The sequence below is a fragment of the Manduca sexta genome, chromosome 10, assembly GCF_014839805.1.
Source record: "Manduca sexta isolate Smith_Timp_Sample1 chromosome 10, JHU_Msex_v1.0, whole genome shotgun sequence".
NCBI lineage: Eukaryota > Metazoa > Arthropoda > Insecta > Lepidoptera > Sphingidae > Manduca > Manduca sexta.
Window position 1 is genome coordinate 3,276,344 of NC_051124.1, and position 21,718 is coordinate 3,298,061.

General features: G+C 34.9%; 1 protein-coding gene across 2 annotated transcripts in view; it reads right to left on the reverse strand.

Annotated features, from left to right (window-relative positions):
- LOC115443880 overlaps window positions 1-20,788 on the reverse strand; it is a 43,197-nt gene extending 22,409 nt beyond the window's left edge. The window contains exons 1-2 of one of the 2 annotated variants that reach the window (XM_030169470.2): window positions 20,355-20,788; window positions 34-204 (exon numbers count right to left, since the gene is read on the reverse strand). In XM_030169470.2, coding sequence (XP_030025330.1) covers window positions 34-204; window positions 20,355-20,359 — 176 coding nt within the window. In that variant the 5' untranslated portion in view covers window positions 20,360-20,788. Of the gene's footprint in view, window positions 1-33; window positions 208-20,354 lie in introns of both variants that reach the window. The other variant, XM_030169469.2, reaches the window with a different exon arrangement.
- Window positions 20,789-21,718: the final 930 nt, after the last annotated feature.

A 21,718-nucleotide genomic window follows, 5' to 3' on the forward strand; every position in this document is an offset into this window, starting at 1 on the left:
AATTAACTGATAAACACCAGAAAAAAAGCTTACCTCCTCGTCTCCCCCTCTTTTAATCTATAAACAGTTTGGTTGTCCGTCGGCAGCCATTCCACGTGCCTGGATTCTGGCCTCGTCACCAGGACGGTTGGTGACGCATACCCTGCCCCAGCAGCATGGAGTACCAGCAACGCAGCCAGTCTTGTGGTGAATATGCTCAGTTTTCTGCTGAAGAAAATTACCATAAGAATATGATGAATTTGGCAATTAATAATGAATTTTTAATGCAGTTTGAAATCATATTACTTTATAAAAGTCATGAAATACGATGCAATAGCGACAGTTCAAGATTTGTTTACGTTTTGGTTCTTCCATAATTTTTTGGACGATCGGCTTTGAGACATCTTCAAGAGTGTAACAAAAGCAACGTAAAATATACTTCTTGAAATTGTGTGTCAATCTGAATCACGATTTGTCGCCATTTTCAATTCAAAATTCCAATCGCTTTTTCAGATCTATCTCACAAAAGTTTTATTTTGACATACTTAAAAATTACCTAATTTGAATGGTTCGTCTCGGAAAAATTTGAGATTTAGATCGTTTATTGAGAACAGCTGTTAGTTTTTTATTTAAATCATACTGATAAGATTCCGGGTCAGTACATAACGTTACCTCGTTCTAAATATTGTAACAAACTTTCAGTTTAATTACCGCGAAGAGAAAAATTACTTCGCAACGTAATACCTTGATAAATGAACCAGTGAAAGTAACCACGTCTTTCAATGAATGTCTATCAGAATACGAAAATTACGAAGAACTTCCTAAAGATTCAAGAAAATTAGCAACAACGACTAACAGCGGGAAGAGAAAACATAATTACACAAGAAAAGTGAAAGGAACTAATATGTAGATGATCCAATCAACATTAATATAGAAAATGATGTTATGCGTTTCAAATACATGATTAGGTGTCACTTAAATTAGATCAATTAATTATACGGTGCCGTAAAGCGGTCACTTATCGTAATAGCCGAGGCCTAGTTTGAATTCGGACATACACTAATGGCGCTTGTAACTAATAATTTATTGGGTCGCATTTATTTTGACAGTTTCTATTAACAGTATCTCAGTTTGATACCCTAAATTTTACAAAATAGGACTTAAAAGTTTGTGAAAAGACAGTTATTGCGGGCTTGTGAATGTATTTAATTCCGAAATATTATTTATTAACCAGATGGACTTGATTGAAATTTCTAGTATAGAAAGAGATTTTACTAAAGGCTTAAGTAGTAAATAAACTCTATGCTTCCATTTGAAATTCAATGATGCATTTAAACATTTAAAAATATCAAAGTGATATTGATGATTTTATTTTACAAGTGAGTTTGAAAACTTAAGAGTTGTTTCAACAAAAGATCTCAATTACAAAAATATATAAAGCATTATTCCCACTAATACCACCCAGAAACCCTAAACTTATACACATCATCACATAACTACGCCGTGATTTATAGTTTACGTTATAGTAACACGAAACAATGCACTTTTGCGGTTAGACCAGGCGAATTTATGGTCATTTCGCCATACGAGACGTCGAACTGGCTTCTTACGCGGGGCTTTAAATAAAAACAAAACACACGCACGGTTTATTGTACTCAACTTCTGCATGTACGTGACTTTAGAAAAAAAAAAAAATTGTACATGCTTCATTAATAAGTAATTTGAGTTTGTTTTGTGTTCAGTTTTTGTATTTTGATTATGTTATTATGTTGTATGTGATATTTTAACACAATTCGATACGATAATAAATCATGAATCTTTCACCGGAAATCGAAAATATTGTGCAATAACATTTTCGTTTTGTATTTGTACCGTGAACGTCTGGATACGTCAATAACCTCTATAAACGCCCTCTCTTAAAATGCATATTTTTTTTTATTTTAAAAATTTTGGTAATTTAAAGATAAATGAATTTTGAACGGTGAATAGCATATTTGATATGATAGATTACTCATCAGCGGGTGTTCGTCTAACGAATACGAAGTTTTGTAAGGAGTACGCGGAGGTGACCATTCATTGAAACACGGAGTTACATAATCTATTTATTGTACTCGACAGTTGTACATGGAGTGTCTTTAGTCTAGCGCAACTGACTTTTATATTCTACACATACAGGTAAAGTACACTAGTACAGTCCCATACAACCGCTATAGTTTCATCGATAGAGAAATTGAGTGTAGTAAAACCTTTATCAGATCCATACAGATAAATGATAAGAGCTGGTTGGTGTATGGCAAAATATAACGACTAATACACACCAAAAAAAATTAGTAAAGTAAATTTTGAAATCATATAACTACCATTCATAATTAAAAAAATACTTTAATTGTTAATTGATTGGGTGGCCACTCATCAACGTGAGCAGTAAGTTTAATTGCCATCGAAAGCAATAAAACAAAGAATTTACACACAAAACTAGCAAAATCAACCTCGCCCTTGATCTTACACACCAACGTACAATCACGTCAAATATAAAACACGGACGTATTAGCACGTCACACCACAAATCCCGCTAAACACAAGCGTCAGTTACACGTGCCAAGACAATTGCCACGAGGTGACCTCATTTCAATTTTTGACCGCAATATATGGCAAAATCCGTATCAACTCGTTAAAGTGTTACCTGCTGCATAATATACCCATTTGGCGTATAATCTATTTATAGCAAGTGACATGTCTTTTTTAACACATCCTGTATAGTTTCAGCGTTTGAAATGGTAATTGGATGCATTTTGGTTTTCAAAGTTTGACTGATTGTTGCGTTCTTTCTAGATTTGTGTTAGATCGTTTCCGTTAATCTAGGTAGGTGGTAACGTGATCTTCATAACCGGAATGGGGTCCAATAGAACGACTGATGAGAGATGATTACCCCTCGGCAGTCGAAACAATTATGCCGGTCTGTTGGAACCTGATATACACAGGCTGATCTCGGAACGCGACACACTTACGTGGGCCACTATGGCGGGTTTAACTTTTACACGATGTTCGCTATCTGGGATATAAAATATATCCTACCACCAGCAAAATACATATACCTAAGATATACATGAAACAGAAAACTAGACAAGTTTTCTCATCATCTGACAAAGATAACAGTGGTAGGTCACCGAACAAAAAAGAAAACAAACCCACATCACTTATCGAAGAGGTATGCAGAGACGCAACCAGGGCATCCACTTTTCGCCAAGTGTGTTCCGTCCCATGATGTGATAGGGGGCGAGACTATCGCAATATCGGGCACAAATTCTCCGGGTTGATATTGGACAGAAAAACCCAAATAGCACTTAACCGACCCGGGATTCGAACCCAGGACCTCTAAATGCTGTCATACCGCGCATGCAGTACTAGGCCACCGTGGCAGTCAAAAAAACCCGATCCATTAACAAAGTAAACATTAAATCTTATTAGATAAGGTTTTACAGCGCACTTATCAGGGATAGTAAATAATTTTAAATTACAATTTTATTCACATAATTAACCTTTGGCTGGGACGGGACTATTAAAGTGCTATAAAACGACCCACCGCCGCTTCCCGGTTTTGCAAACAATTTATACTAGGATTAATCTAGTGACGGGGTACTTCGAAATACCTTAATATTGGATCTAGTTGGACCAGATATGGGTAATAAACTTTTATGTTATTATTTTATAGCAATAGATATCTATACGCCTTTAATCCCCAGGGTAGGCAGAGGTGAAGCTGGTGAATCCACTTTTCGTCTGATCATCTGATACGGGGTTAACCTATATCATCACAAATTCCATTGTAGCCAGTGTAACTACTGGACATAATGAGATTTAACATCTCATGTCTCAAGATGGCGAGCGCGGTGGAATACCAAACAATACTTTGTAATTCAAGGTGTTCGATGGTGTTTCTACTGTTTATGGGCGGTCGTATCGCTTACCATCAGGCGAACGACAAGCTCGTCTCGTCATTTAAAGCAATAAAAAAAAAAACCCAGACTCTAGGCTAATACTGAGTACAAAAACCCAATATCACTTCGCCAGGGACGTAACCCAAGACATCAGCACTGCAGTCGTACCATAATACAACGACACCACAGAGGCAGTCAGGCAGGTATCTAACGTGTTTATAATATATTTATAATACCAGCCCTGTATTATATATTGCCTATTTCTTCCTCTACTACTGATATGGTTTACGCCTTAATCCATCACGCTGGCATAGTTTGAGGCTGACAAAATTCCCTTACCTTAGAAATTGTCATGGAGAATTCTCAGTTATATGTGTTACCTTATGATGTTTTCCTTCAAGTGGATGATAATTATATGCAATATCTTTATTAAATTTGAAAAAGTCACAGGTGTGTGCCTTGGATTTTGAACTGCAGACATTTCATTCGGCAGTCCTTCCCATTTCAATTAGACCGTCGTTCAGTTTTCGTGGGTATTTACAATTTACGTGATAGTTTTGAATGGGTCCAAAACTACATACCAATTCTTAAGCATAAATAGATATTTCACATAAATTGTCTGTCCGATCTCAGAACCGGCAAATTAAAATCAAGAATCGAAACTTCACCCTCGTTCATCCGCGCCACAAAGACCTTGCAATTATAAAAGGCCACGAGACCACAACATTCCTCAAGTCCTGTAAATACCATTCGAGATTATTGGCCATAATTCCATCAAGTGGTCGTTCTGACACGTCCATTTCTGTCCCGTTTAGGACGTTTACCCTTTATTTATTGGTTGTAAAATATTCGACAATAGAACAAGTCATTGTATTAACATGAATTTACTGGATTATGACGATTTTAAGAGCTAATTTACGAGCATACCTTCATTATGTATTGGTATTCGACAGTGAAATACATGTGGTTGATAATGATGGAAGAAGAAGGAAAGATTTATTGCTGGGACAAATATAAAAATGTATAACAAAAAACAGCATATATTGTACCAATAGGAGCTCTCATTCAGCTCCTTATTGCAGTAGAATCTCACTATAGCAGCGCTGATATTCGATAAGCCCAGTTGACATACGGAGACTAAATCGATATAGTATGTATAAACTTATAATAAAATCTCTTTGGCTGTACCATTTGTGTCTGGCTGGATTTGATGCGATTAAAAAGATTACATTTCAAAAAAAGAACAAAATTAGTAAAATGTTATCAGCTATGTTTCTTTTATTTTGATTGCTGTCAAAACGAGTGAATGTAATGAAGAAATTATATTAAACATTTTAAAATTTTATAATATTATACATATATTAAAATTACTTATACATAACATAAATAAGTATTATACAAAAAAAATCTCTCTTTCTCATACTTAAATGGTAACGCGACAATCCAAAAGATAATGTTTCCTCGGCCCATTAATGTTATACATAGGTAGAGGACTAAAAGATATTTAAACCCTCTTACTGATAAAGAAGACCTATTCCTAACAGTGGGATAATATAAATACAATGCTGGTGGTAATATAATTTTTGCTGGTGGAAGGATATATTTTTTATCGGCCCGGATAACGACCACCGTAAACAAGAGTTCAAACCCTTCATAGCGGCCCACGTAAGTGTCAGATTACGGGATCAGCCTGTGTATATCCAACGCCAACATGCCGGCATAATTATGTCGACTGTCGAGGGGTAATCATCTCTCGTTAGTCGACATTCTATTGGATCCCACTCTTACCATCAGGTGCAGTAGGGTCACTTTCCTGCTGATTACTTGAAGACTAAAACTATGCAGTCACATTTAATCAAGTATCGTATGAAGGCGAGTTTATTGCCATATAAGGCATAAATTCCAATTCAAATTAACCTAGGTTTTTAATCATTATTTCTAACGGAGCGCTCGATCTCCTCGAATCCAGAATAGCATTGAATAGCTTAGTACGTTTCTGCTGAACCAATAAAGGTATTTTAAAGATGATGAGAGCTTTTTTTATGTTCAAAGTATTATTTAGTATTGATTGCATTTATATGAAATTAGAAGAAACTAAAAATAATCTAGTCTAATGCAAATATATAAAAAATTATATTATTGATAAATAATTCGCAAAAAAAGCGGCGATAGCCCAGTTGCGTGTGAACCGGACTGCTAAGACGAATGTCCGCCGTTTCGAATCCGAAGGGCACACCCCTTAGAGTTTTCTAAAATTATTCATGAATTATCGCTTGCTTTAACGGTGAAGGAAAACATCGTGAGGGAACCTGCATACCTGAGAAGTTCTCTATAGGAATTTTGAGGATGTATGAAGTCTACCAATCCGAAGTAGGCCAGCGGGGTGGACTAAGGCCTAATCCCTCTCATTAGTAGAGGAGGCCCGTGCTCAGCAGTGAAACAGTATACAGGGCTGATATTATATAATTTGCAAAGACAATACAATCATACCTACCTATACTTCACGATCATTGTCCTAAACTCCCAATAAAGCCTCCGTAAATTCAATTATAGGCATGATACAAGATAAAACATGCGCCTTAACAGTTAACGACTGTACCGATCAGAGGTAGCGATCGTGAAAATATAAAATTAAGATCATCCTGGAATGTGAAGGAGTAGCTGCGCAACGGGCAAAAATCCTCGATTCGCCGGGGTCACTCCGAGAAGCCTGTGGAGACACCAGGAAGATCCTGCGCTTCTTGACGGAGTTAGGCTGGCTTGCTTTGTAGCCGGCATGCACGTCACGCACAATGACCTGTTTTTTTTTACGAGCTAAGTGCGGAAAAAGGAGCCCATAACCATAACCATAAATTAACAAATGCCATACCCGATCTTAATAACCTTTTTAACATAGGGATAAGAAGACACGATTATAGTTAAACTATATTACAGATAAATCGGTAACGATACTGAATTGAATTTATAAAACTCTAATAGTGGTTAACTTTGAGCCTTTCATGCTGTAGAACATTCGTCTACAGCATTGATTCCCGAAGTCCAGGTGGATCCCCAGGGGTCGACGGGAGACTTGACGGGGCATGACAAAAGATGGAGGTTCACAATTCGTAAGCGGGAGACGTTAGCCGCTTCAGGGGAACCATTTAAAGGCGGATCCAGAGGGGGAGGTCATTGGGGTTATGACCCCCCAGAAAAAAAGAGACGAAAATGAAAAAAAAAACTAAATTTAAAATAAAAGAAATAATATAGTCACTTTAATTTTACACTAATGCTACAAGTATTACTCGACGCGAATTCGTTACAGCGGCATCATTACGCTTTTAATCAAAAATACATTCACGCATAAGCCATATTTGCACTAAACTACAAAAGTATTAAAAAATCGGAAAGTAAAACCAGGATTTTTGGAGAAACGGTCCGTCAGTCATTGACTTGTGGCATAATGGTAGCAAAGCTACCAGGAACATGGTTTCATTTATTAATGCCATATCAAAATGGCCCTTAAAACCTCTATAATGTGATACTATCACGCAATAAAAAAGTAAACAGACATTCCAAAATAGTACTTAAAACTTGCAATGTCCCCATTTAAATTGCACTATAAAATTTACGAACACAATTTCCTATGAAGTAGTCGTTCATTGCAAAATCGGTCATTCAGTAAAATGTCTTGGTAGTTCATAAAACCCCTATATTTTATGAGGCGTCTAATTAACTTCTAATCGAACTAGACATTATCGTTCTGAAAATGGACTGGCAATTGCAAATAGCATTGCCCGGAAATGTTTACTATTATTGTATTTAATCGCATATTATTGAATACTAACCTCTATAATGAAACTTATGACTCTTGGTTTTATTTCTGTTTCGTATACGAATTACGATAGTTACTAAATCTATTTTGATGGTATTTTGTAATTCAATGGTTTATATTATCTGTTGTATTTCTATCTCTTTGATATGTCAAAAGCCATTGTTATAATAATATCAGCCCTGTATTATATACTGTCCTATTGCTTGGCATGGGCCTCATCTACTACTGAGAGATTAGGCCTTAGGGCTTAGTAAAGATCGGTAGACCATACTCAAAATTCATATAGAGAACTCCTCAGGCATGCAGGTTTCCTCATCATGTTTACCTTCACCGTTAAAGCAAGCGATAATTCACAAAGAATACACCCATCATTTTAGAGAAGTCGGTACACGCCCTTGGGATTTGAACCTGCAGACATTCATCTCGGCAATCCATTCCACGCCCAATTAGGCTATCGCCACTCATAGCCATTGTTATTTTAAATACAGTATACTCTTCCACATATTTTTTCAGTATTCACAACTCGTCACAGCGTCATCAAAATTCAGTAATTGATGCCATGTATCTAAAGAATAATACTGATTTAGAGTTTCCACATGCTTAGATTATTTACCCAATATAGAAAAAACAAATATAAAAAGCCAATTACAATTGATACACTAACGAATTATCATGTGCAATTTTCGCATTCTATTTCTAGAATCTAGACTCCCATCCTTATGGAGCAAAAAATAACAAAACTGAACTCTATGACGGGTTTTCGCCGTGCATTATGGACGCCACTTAACCGAGCAGGCCTACAAGATCAAAGTTCAATAAACCAGCCTATTTATAGAATTATGACCCAATTAGCTCAGAGGTTTGACTGTAATCGATATAGTGGAATCGATACCCGATAAAGATGTGGATGTTAGTTTTTGTTGCTTGTTGTGTTTCAATCGTTTTCATTGCCGCATTGTTAAAGTGGCAACGTTCTTTGATGTCTATTTCTATCGGATAATGTTGGTGTCAGTTTTTAGATTTTTTTTGGATGACTGAGTTGCTTGTGATGGTTACAATTGTCAACAGTCGTGAGTGGTTGTAAGACAAATAAATTGTTGCCGAAGATAGGTTTGCGGTTTTGCATGAAATTTATTGATCATATAAAAATATCTTATAATAATAAGTATATACGTTTTGGAGTATTACAAGCTTTATTTTTGGGTTATTAGAGTTGAAATCTGCCTAAAGATTTATAAATCCCGGAAATGTAGATAAGGTTTAGTTAAAATATTATGTTAAATTAATAAAATTCTTGCAAAGTTAGTATCCATATTAATTTCATGCTTCAGCTTAAGTTTTTAGATCAAAATGACTAGTTTTACCAAGTTGTTGAGTAAGTTCTTCATCCGCAATTATCTTTAAATGCATATTATTCTTATAAATACTTCCAGATCAACCAGCATAACTACGTATGTATTATAAATTCAAAGAAAAAACGACACGAACTCTACCTTGCTAGAGTGTGACCTACATGAATCTTTACAACCGAACAAAGAAATTGTAAATAAAACAATTATATACGACGTATGACAAAGAACTTCGAACGCGAGACATTCAGAAGTAAATTATTACAAACATGTAAAATCACGATCGTTGCATCAGATGCATGGCGGGTAAGTCGATATTTTTAATTTTTTCCACGTTGGCTATTATTTTTCGCCATAAGTACCTTTTTCAATCATAAATTTATCCTTCAATACCTATTCCATGGAGTGGGTTTTATCCTAGATTGATATTAATTAATGTATGAACGAAAAATGAAAAATAGTGTTTTGATTAAAAAAAAAAGTAAACAGTAACGTCTATAAATAAGTGTATATTAAAATTCTGGAAAAATGAAATAATAATAAAGCGTTCATAGGATTTACAAGCTAACATTATCAATGTAATTGTTATGAGATTTGAAATTATGCGTTTTTCGATCATTTAAAAACATAAGCTGATTCAAATGATAAAACATTTTTGATATGTCATGAAGAATATCTGTCCTGAACAATAGGAGTTATTAATTTAGCATAAAACCAACCAGACACAGGACCAACTAAACACCTAAATTTACACCAAAAATAAGTTATGCTTCTCGTTTTTTACGCGACGAGTGCAAAAGCGAATTCAATTGTGTCTCCGCTGAAGTCACTATAAATACTCGTCTGCCGCACTGTCTGTCCGTGTCGCGTGCGTTTTGATATATTTCACTTCAACTGGTCGAATTTTGTGTCGTCTGCGAATGTATAATTATCTTCAAGGTTCGAACTGCTTAGCTCAATGGAAGTGAGATTGGACGTTCTCCTTTTTGTTCCGTTTAAAATAACATGTGACGAAGGTGCGAGTAATGTCCCGCTTTTTAATGCAATACACATGTTGGATAAGATGGTCTTCATTTTGTTCACTTAGTATAGAGTTAGGATAAAATATTCTTGTGATGGTATTTGACAGAAATATTTTTATTTATTTATTCATTAATCAAGATACAAGAAATATATGACATCAGTTCTCGGCGCCCACTGCAATAGGCTCCAGGCCCGTATCGCAGTAGACCAAACAAGAATTAACAATATGCATACATTTTCATTTGGCGACCAAATCCGTCCGATTCACATCTTCGTTATTATTAACGGTAAAAAATAAATATATGTAAATATAAGCTTATTGGAAATACGTGAATCCAATATGTGTATGTGTTGTTTGTATTTGTGACACCTTTTGCTATAAAACAATAAGCGACAAACCGAGGATGTTGGTCATTGAAAAATCGTATACGTCAGTTAGTTGAATATTAGTGAAAGTATTTCTGTAGTCAATGACACTTTGAGCGTTTTGACAAACCGACGCAGTTGGTTATTGACAAATCGTATGTCAATTGGTTGTATATTAGTTAAAGTGTAGTCAATGATACTTTCTATTTTAATTAAAATCACTTCAATTCCTAACTATAGTATAAAATTCATTTGTCAGTATAAGTTTTAAATGTTGTATTTAATTGCCCATGAACTACTAGAATATACTACTAATTGCATATGCCAGCTTAATGCTAATATGAAAAATATTTACTTGCAATTTTAGTTTTTTTATTATTTTTAGTAACTTATAGATATCATTAGTGGCTTAAAACATTCAAGTTATGTTAATTAGTTCTTTATTCTTTACGTTCCTGATAAAAAACTTTCTGTAATAAAAAATACAAATACAAATTGATAATTATTTATTTGTAAGTCAGTTAAATATTCTACCATAAATCCCTTTAAACCCAATAATCTTCGCTGTGAAAACCAAATAAATCCACATTTCAAACAATATTTCTAAATCAAGAATCGAATCCAGCAAAAAGTTCATCAAATGCTATAAACAGGACGCCGCAGATACAAACATAAGCCGCCATTCGTTGGACGTTCGCAATCCTTTAATCGGAGAGTCCATGTTTGCGATTTAATACGTAGAAATGGATTGGATGCTGTTGAAAGATTTAATGCTCATTGATCCAGGGTGTGATATGCGAACTTGGATCTATAAATGGATTCGCCTTTAATGGTTCTGCAGATTTCGTTCAGCAGGAAATAGATATAAAAGTGAATGCTTTGTTTCGAACAGGTGTATTGGATCTTGTGGAATTTCTATTTAAGATAAAATTTTGTGCTGCGTATGTGACACAAATCAGAGAGTTGAGGATAGAAGGAAACAAAACGTTAGAAAATAGACTAAGGACATAGATACTGGAAATCCAAAAAATAATTAATCGAAAAAATGAACGGAAACCTAAAAAATCCAAAAGAGACTTCTATTAATTTCGCTCGGAGGTAACCACTGGATATAAAAACGCGTAGGCACCGAAACAGCTCGCATTCACTAAATAAAACATAAAGATAAAGCAAGCCGTTTAGACAACGTTAAGCTTGGTAAGTGCAATCGGAACTAATGTTAACTCAAAATAAATGTTTCTATTTTGTAACAAAACTGCCTGTTTACACTAAAGTGAAGAAAATAAACGTGTTCGAACGTGCTGCACACTGGTTTGTTGCGTTTGTAATTGTTTTTGCTTCATCTGATATAGTTTTAGGAAGAATATTCTCAGAGGGCAGTTTGCTTTGGACTGCAAAGCTTTTGTGAAATTTAAAATATCCATATTGACTTTCTAATAATCAAAATTAATTGTTAGTTTTTCGCTGTGGTATTTTAGGGTATCGAAATTATAGGGCTTTTTGATAAATTTGGCTCAGCGTGACTGAAGAAATAGTAGAAGCTGAAGTTAGATGTACAAAACACAATTTATTTGTTTTGTGGCTCGTACAAAAATGGCGAACGGTAACAATTTTGAAAAGAGATGGCGATATATCTACTTACTTACTTACGGGCTAAGTCCGCAAAAAGGAACCTCTCAACATAGAACATAGATATCTATTTACTTTATGTTTCATCCACAATAAATTGTTATTTGTATTATTTTTGTGAATTTTAACAAGTTTTCAAGGGTAAGCGGGTAGATATCATATTTTATTATTGATCCATCGCCACCACCTTATTATAACGCTATGCTATTAAAGGTCTTTAGCATTAGAATTTTCTGACTGTAAAATGAACATCTTAAATTTATCTCATCAGATCACATCACATCCTATTTAAGTAAATTTTGGCAATTAACACGTAATATGAAAGTATTTTTTCCTTTTTTTTTATTACTTTGAATGTCGAAACGAGCTGGCCGTTCACCTGATGATAAGCGATACGACCGCCCATCAACACTAGAAATATTATCCAACACCTTGAATTACAAAGTATTGTTTGACATTCCACTGCGCTCGCCATCCTACACCATGAGATGGTAAGTCTTATTATGTCCAGTAGTTACACTGACTACAATGTTTTTCAAACCGGAACACAACTGTGACTACACACTACTGCTTGGCGGTAGAAATAGACATTGTGTTGGTACCTACCTAGGCCGACTCTCACATATAACAGACCTACCATCAGTCTTAAGCAAAACTATAATAAAGCGATTTTAAATCACGGATAACAGGAACCCATAGATGACACAATTTCAGTTTTAACACCTCCGTAATGCGATGGATTCGCGGTATCCCTGGTGCTTTGTTTAAACAGTGCCAGGACATGTGTTAACACCTACAATGCGTTCCGGGTTGAAGTAATGTCCGTACGATACCGGGAATGGAAACAATTCCTTAAATTATATTAGCTTCATTTAGATTTGGGTAGTATTTATTTTATTCCTTAGAAATTCAGATAGAATTAATTAGTTCTTCTTCGATTCAAAATTTTTGAACAGTCTATACTGTAATAATTATTAGACATCTGAAAACTAAGATCGACAGGGCACGCCTTTTGGAAGGGTAAAAGCTAACCGAGTTAAATAATATGAAAATTAACACAAGGAGATGAAATAAAATATATGCACATAATTGGAAAAGAAGAGTGATCTAACGAAAATCGATAATTTTAATTTATAAGAGGAATTATAACATTCTTGTATGATAGAAATAAAACTTTTGCATATGTCCAACTGAAATAGATAACAGAGTCTGGTGAAGTTTCTTCATTGTCTGATTAGTTTAGGAACATGGCGGAAGAGAAACAACTTCGGGGAACTGTTACTTCACTAGATGCAACTCGGTCTACGAATGTGTGAACATCTTTACACATAATAAAATTCTAATAGACTGATGTCTGTTCTTATAAATATTAAAGAAAAAATAATATGGGGAATCTTTATGTCACAACCGCGACCAGCCAACGACAAGTTAATAGACTACCCAATCTATTAATAGATTTGTTCTTAAACTAAATATTCTCTGTTTTTTAATTACTTTTTATACCATACTTACTTAAGTATACTTATATATATTATAAAAAACATGACTGCCTCGGTGGCGTAGTTGTATTGCATGTCCGGTACAATAGCGCTCTGAGGTCCTGGGTTCGAATCCCGGGTCGGGCAAAGTGATATTTGGGTTTTTCTGCTCAGTATCAGCCCGGAGTCTGGAATTTGTGCCCGATATGGCGATAGGCTCGCCCCCTATCACATCATGGGACGGAACATACTTGGCGAAAAGTGGGTGCCCTAGTTGCGCCTCTGCATACCCCTTCGGGGATAAAATGCGTGATGTTATGTATTATGTATGAATGCATATATAATTGACAAAATTATCACCCTCCGTTGACGAGGTTTAAAATCGACGCCATTGGTGGTTAGGGATTCAAAGAAATTAATCTCATCATAATACATGACGTGTCATACTGCTTTCTACGTCTGCTTCTAGACCCAACGGCTATTTGAGAACTTATGGAGAAGTTATTAGTTTTGTTTTTATTATTATTATTTATTATTTTACGTTAATTATTTTTATCGCTTACTTTAACGGTGAAGGGAAACATCGTGTGGACCCTGCATACCTGAGAAATTTTCCATAAATAATTTCGACGGTCTTCTGCCGACCCACACTAGGCCAGTGTGGTGGACAGTTACCTTAACTCTCTCAGTACTAGGTGGCTGCTTAGTAGTGGACAGTATATAAAACAGGGCTGATATTAAAATTTAAACCCCATGTTACTATTTGTTAGTATCACCGGATTACCTCGCGTAAGACAATAAATCCATCAATTGGATCCAACCCTCGCGCGTGTCAAAACACGTGTAAACTCGACACGATAACGCCGTGGGGCTTCCCTCATCGAGTTACGTGGGGTCAAGTGTGTGTTATTGATTATACAAGCCTCGTTTATAAGACTTTCTTACAACACGCCTATCCCTGAAAGGGTAGGCAGAGGCGCAACTAGTGCGCTTTCCGCTGTGAGCATTCTGTCGCTAAGTGGGGACTCTAATACCATATCTGGCACAAATTCTGGAAGCTCTTATTTTTTAGAGGGTATAAAAGTGTTTTGCTTAGGATCTACAATCGTTTGGCTGAAGGGTATTGCAAGTATTCATGTGATTGCAGGCTACTATTCATGAATAATGTAGCAATGTCATTTTATATAATACTAGCTTTTACTCGCAGCTGCGCCCTAGTGAAGGAGTTTTCTGGGATACATTTTTTTCGACTAACTTGATATGTGGCGTTATATTATGATCAAATTACAAAAAAATATAAATTGTAGCCTATGTGTTATTCTAATGTATAACCAATATTACTGTAAAGTTTTATCTAAATCCGTTTAGTGGTTTCTTCGTGAAAGAGGAACAAACATACATACATCCTTCGTCACAAACTTTTGCACTTATAATATTAAGTAGGATTATTATAAGATAAATGAAAGCCACTTTATTCGATTCGTTAAATAATACGTACAATTTCCCCCAGTTTTAATTTTATCTGCTAATCGAATAAATTTCTGGATGACAGCAATTTATGGTTTTAAAATGTTTTTTGATGAACTACAATATATCTACGCAGGTTTCAACATGACGGTTAAAGTAAAACTTCGCAGTAAGGGTCAAATTAAAATTTCAACTTTTATTTCACCGGCAGATGGAGACAAAGGTGGACTTAAAATAACAGGATTGCGTCAATATACTACGTACGTAACTTTAAAATGTATGTATAAGATATACAACCACAAAAATAGCTAAACAAATTATACACTTGAAGATTGACATTTTAAGTTTGTTTCTTAAGAAAAAAAATACAATATTTTATGTTTGTACTTTCACTATTGATGTACAATAAAGTGTAATAAATAAATATATAAAATAAAATACAGAAATGCATATACTTAGGTTATTTAAATTTGTTCGGCTATATTTGTGTCCGAGTGTGCCTACGTAGAATGATTCATATATGTTTTGTATTTTTTTGTAAACATAATTTATTCTGTTTAATAGTAAGAATGATTCATGTACTTTAAATTTTCTTGTAAACATGATTTATTAAACAAGCTTGGAAATAAAGAAACGTAGTGTAAATCATTGCCTTCTGTCACGTAATTACGTAAAAGATTTTATTCAAAGAAAAAAATCGTATTCTTTTATTTGGCGTAAAAGGATCAAACGCTGCTTTCTTATTATAAATGTCAAAGTTTATGATTGTCTCGATGGTGTAGTAGTATTGCGGTAAGACCATTGAGGTCATGTTTGAATCCCGGGTCGGGCAGTGATGTTTGGGGTTTTCTGCTCACTAAGCGCGAGAGTCCGGAATTTGTGCCTGATATGGCGATAGGCTCGCCTTCTATCACATCATGGGATCTTGGCAAAAAGTGGGTGTCCCGTTTGCCACTCTGTCTACCCCTTCGGAGATAAAAGATGTATGTGAAAGTTTGATATAACCGCAGAAGCGGAACGCAATTAGATGAAATTTGATGGATAAAACAATATCTATCACATTTCATCTAATTGCCCGCCTTGTATTACGATAAAGGCTTCTTTTTATTTCGTTAAAATAAACTGGATTTTTGTACCATGTGGATCCTTCACAAAAAACATCATCTATTTATTAAATATGTGTGATTTCGAAATAAAATCTTCGTCACATACGTCTAGACCGAGTTCTATCTACATATTTCATGAAGCTCACAGTTACACCTTTATTCTTGAGTAGCCAGTGTAAACATCTCATATCTCAGGATGGCGAGCGCAGTGGAATACCGAACAATACTTTGTAATTCAAGGTGTTGGATATTGTTACTGTTTATGGACGGTTGTATCGCTTACCATCAGGCGAACAGCAGCCTTGTCTCATCATTAAAACCACTAAAAAAAATGATCGCCATATTTCTAGAAAGTCCGTTATTCTTGAGAAGGTGATTCATGATCAGTGGCGGAACAAAAGCTAGTTTCTGATAATTCCTCTATCATTATACAGGTTTTAAAGCTTAGCCTAGCCTATTTGGTTGTGGACTGCCGAGACGAATGTCCGCAGGTTCAAATGACAAGGGCGCACAACTCTGACTTAAAAAAAAAAGTGTGTATTCTTTGTAAATTATCGCTTGCTTTAACGGTAAAGGAAAACATTGTGAGGAAACCTGCATACCTGAGAAGTTCTCTATAGGAATTTCGAGGGTGTGTGTAGTCTACCAATCCGCATTAGGCCAGCGCGGTGGACTAAGGCTTAATCCCTCTCAGTAGTAGAGGAGGCCCGTGCCCAACAGTGGAACAGTATATAATACAGGGCTGATATTATTATTATCATTATACAGGTTATTCTGGGACAGTATATAATACAGGGCTGATATTATTATTATCATTATACAGGTTATTCGGTGTGAGGTCCAAACAGAACCATAAACAATAGTAAAACATCTCGCGATATGGATAGTATGGAGTTGACGCGTTACTGTGCGCCATTTTGATTAATTTTCTATATGTTACAGGGTTTTTGTTCTTCAGGCTGCGGGTAGCCTTAATCAACGGTGTGGATTTATTTATTAATTGATAAGGTTTTCTGCGGACCTAACACTAAGATTACAATAATTAAAATAGTATAACTTGGATATTCTGAACTCAAATCCAGATCCGGCACGTTATATGGATTTTTTATTTTATTTATTTTTTTCCCGGAGACTTAACACTATCATTACAATAATATAAATATTATAACTAATAGCTATAATGTAAGCCCAAGTAAGGAAATCTCAACATGTATATAATTGAATCTAAAAGTGACTTCAAGCAAATTAAAAACAATATAATTTGGAGACGTTCACGCAATAATTTAACCTATGCTAGACTATATAAATCTTATTCCTACAGAACCTCCCGGATTAGCATTATTCGATGCCGAGACCAAGCAAAGAATTTTCACGCAAATCGTCAACAAAAATCCTCGACTTGCGCAAGGAATGAATTTTCCACCCATATCATTCAAGGCTTAATGTGTGCTATAATTTATATGTTAAAGCCATAACATTTTAATACCGTATTAAAATTATGAGAGGATTAGCAGCTAATGGTAAACGATTAGCGTTTTATAGATCGTTTATAAATATCTCCTTATTGCAATAGAGCAGGGTTTCTCAAAGTGAGGTACGCGAACCCATCACGTTCCTCAATTTGAGGTATCGAGTTTCACGGATGATAGTGGCCTCAAAGAAAAAAAAATTATATACAGAAATCAATACCGAGTCAGAATTAGGGTTAAATGTGTCCAAAATTACTCGTAAAATTGATTTGCGACAAAAAACAAAAGAAGATATTTCTTTTCGCACTGTATTTATTACCTTTTCTTCAACAACCTGTTTTATTATTTTCTGAGTATTCATTAGTTATTTAAGGGGTTAGCTGTCTACTGGAAACTTTTACAGGGGTTCGTTGAGGAAAAAGTTTGAGAAACCCTGCACTAGAAGTTGCGCGGTGCGTCGCACGCGAAAAGTACTTCGATATAATTTAGCTTGAATTTTTTATTACACAATATATGTAAAAAGTATGGTGGACTTAAGTCCGAAGCCATTTTCTTCCAGCCAAACTTAGATAAGTCTATGAGAATTCTGAAATATCCTCTACATTACAATTTAACGAAAATCGCATCTTAATCAGTCCATCAAAATTTAAATTTAAGTATAATGTTGGTAGAGGTCATTTTATTGATATAATAAATACAAAAAACTGTAACTCGGTGGCGTAGTTGTATTACGTGTAAGACTACTGCTCGTGGTCTCGAATTCGTATCCAGGATTATGCAAAGTTATTTTGGGGTTTTTTACTCAGTACTTATCAAACCATAATCTAGAATTTATGCCCGATATGTCGATAGATTCGGTCCCTATTTCGTCATGGGACGGGATGAGCAAAAAGTGGATGCCTTGGTAGGACCTCTCCCTTGGAGAATAAAGGCGTGATGCGTGTGTGTGTAAAACAATGTGTATGTTTGTATGTATTATACAGGTGAACAGAGAAACCGCTAAACGGATTTGGAATTTGGTGAACGGATAAATCATGTCTTTGATTAACTTATTGAATCTTGTAAAAGTACACAGTGGAATTATTAAACCACACGGTGAAAAATCCGCTATAGTGGCTTTTTCCGACAAATCCCGCTTTATGATTGAGCCAATCCAGTAAGACCAGCCGGCATAATCCTTCAATCGTCGAAAGCAAAATGTTAGGATCTGTTTTATATTTGTCTAACTGACTGAGTGCATATATAATAATCATAATATTATAATAATATCAGCCCTGTATTATATACTGTCCCACTGCTGGGCACAGACCTTTTCTATTACTGAGAGAGATTAGGCCTTAGTCCACCACCCTGGCCTAGTAGGTTGGTAGACTTCACACACCCTCAAAATGTATGTAGAGAACTTCTCAATTATGCAAATTTCCTCACGATTTTTTTCTTCATAGTTAAAGCAAGCGATAAATCACAAAGAATACACCCAAGATTTTTAAAAAGTCAGAGGTGTGAGCTCTAGGATTTTGAACATGCGGATATTCGTCTTAGCGGTCCTAAGTGACTGCTTGGTCTAAATCATATACCCACCGTCTGATTTCATCAGGAACACCGCTTGTGTTGGAAAAAAATTAAGTCAAAGTAATCTTTTTATTTAATTTATATCAAATCAATATGCCATTAGACATGAGTCTAGCCGTAAGTAATTAGTATTGGTCACTTAAATATTTATTTATACTATGTTTAAATCAATTACACCAATTAATACAACTAAAGAAAGCTGTAATTCTGTATAATAAATTAAATTCCTCGAGTTTTAGAATAAGGAATCGATAAGTCGTCAAGGAATTTAGCCAAAATTCATTGGAAAAACATGTAACACGTAAAGAAATTGCTCCGTGACAATGAAGACAGTTTTCGAAAAGTAAGGAGATACAACATGTAACGAACAAAGTTAAGGAAATAGTCCACCCCTTAACTATAAAGGCTGCAATGTCTTCGAAACATCGGATCAAAATAATAATATAAATAACCACGATAAATTCCATAAATAGTTTTATTTCAATTGAAGAAATATGTTATTTAATAGACTAATACCCTATTAATTGGTCACTTTTATAAGTTGGTCATAACTTAGTCCTAATTTTAACGACAATAAAATTACTTATTCATCAACAACAATTTACTACATTGTATTAGAATCTCTTAAATAATTCCCTGTGGAATCTAAATTCAAAGAGAATACAAACCCTGTATGAATTAGCATTCAAAAACATGCAGTCCAACTAAAATTGCAAGTACAACTTGAATTTTAGCTGAAATTAATTCGTAGTGTTTTCTGTTGATTTGATAACCTTATCATTTTGTTTACATTAAAGAAAATGCTGGTGTTTCCATAAAGAGAATGTATTGAATTGTAAATATCGTTTCACAATGGTTGCCTTAAATTGATAGCGTTTGAAATTGTCAAGGATTATTGAAATAAACTATGGGATTGGTTTATGTGGGAAGAACAAACTTGTCGATGTATTTTGGTGATAAAATATAACAAACGTGTATTTATCTTTTGATAAACAATTAGGCAGCACAAAAAAAAAACATTAAAAAAATAGATTTTTTAAAATACATTTGAACTAAAATTTCAATGAAACAGTAACTTAAAAATGACAGACACTAGAAATGAAATCAAATTTTTAAAAAAAGAACGCGGCAATCGCAAACACATTTTTGTTTTAAAAAACTTACCCCATAACTGTTTCACAATGCAGCCACCAACAAACAACACCATCGAACACACAACGGGAAATAGTCTCACAAATAAAAACACCAACGTTTATAAAGATATATTTGAAATTCAATGCGATCGTGAAAAATGGGAATGAATATCAAACCGAAATCAGGAACTTATAATGCACTGGGTAAGGCAGGTGGCATATTAAAAAAAAAAAAACACAACGCGCCGATAAATCAATCAACAGCTAGACTAATTAAAGAACGGATGCGAATTTCGCAAATCACATGTCGGAACTGTAGTGCGTAAACGAAATTGACGGGTATGCGTTAAGGTGAGGTCACACGGTCGCGCGGAACCGAAATCGACGGGCGGAATTTAGAAACGAATATTCGTGTCGCACGCGCTGCAGCCGTAGTGCGCCGGTCATGCGTGTGCAGTGGGGACTAGCGATGCATTGCCGCTGCTATCAAATAAACAAAAACTGCATGACGGTGTACTAAAGCTCGGCGCGAGCTTTAACTCACTAAATGTTAATTTTATTACTGATTTCGTGAAAGTGATAATGTGCTTCGTATTGATTCGGATTCGCTATCCTTTGTTTATTGCGCACTCTCGGAAATTGTATTGTGCTAATGTGTTTCGGTGTGTTTGTATTCTAGTTTATTGGTTAAAATGTTTAGTTCAACTTATGTTTATTTTTATTATTGATATCAGAATATTCATGTAAAAATAAATTTGCGACTAAGTGAGTTTAAAACAGTTAAAGATATAACTAAATTAACACATAAACATATCTTTCAATACCTAAGAAAATCTTGGCTAACCACACCGATAATCATATCTATGCAAATACAAACTACCATTAAGTGTGAAAAATTTTATTCGCATACCTCCACGTTAACAAAAATAAATAAGGTTTAATGCGAACCTGGTTACTTAGCGTTATCAAAGTGCCTTTACGTGCCATTTAATCCTAGAAAAAAAAAATATTCAACGCATGCGCAGAATCTGTAGCACGTTCGTTTAAATATAAACGGTGACAATGGGTAGTCCGTCACTCGTTCTAAATCAAGGATTAGTGCTTACAAATCGTACTTGTGTACGAGTATGTTTAATGTTACTCTTTATAGATTGCGCGGAGCTTTGTCTCTCAATGAGCTGTTCCTCCAAACTTCCTTGTGTTAACTGTAATATTTTGTGCTTTAATTCCATACTCACAGAAAACCTTTTTAATATTTGTCACATAGTTTCTTGTCAACCCTAAATTTGTTAATCGATCTTATATCACTGAACAATTTGCAAGTTAAAGAGATAAATTACTGCATTAATGATTCATTAAAAATGTTTGTCGGTAATTGGTAACTAACTGCTTTTA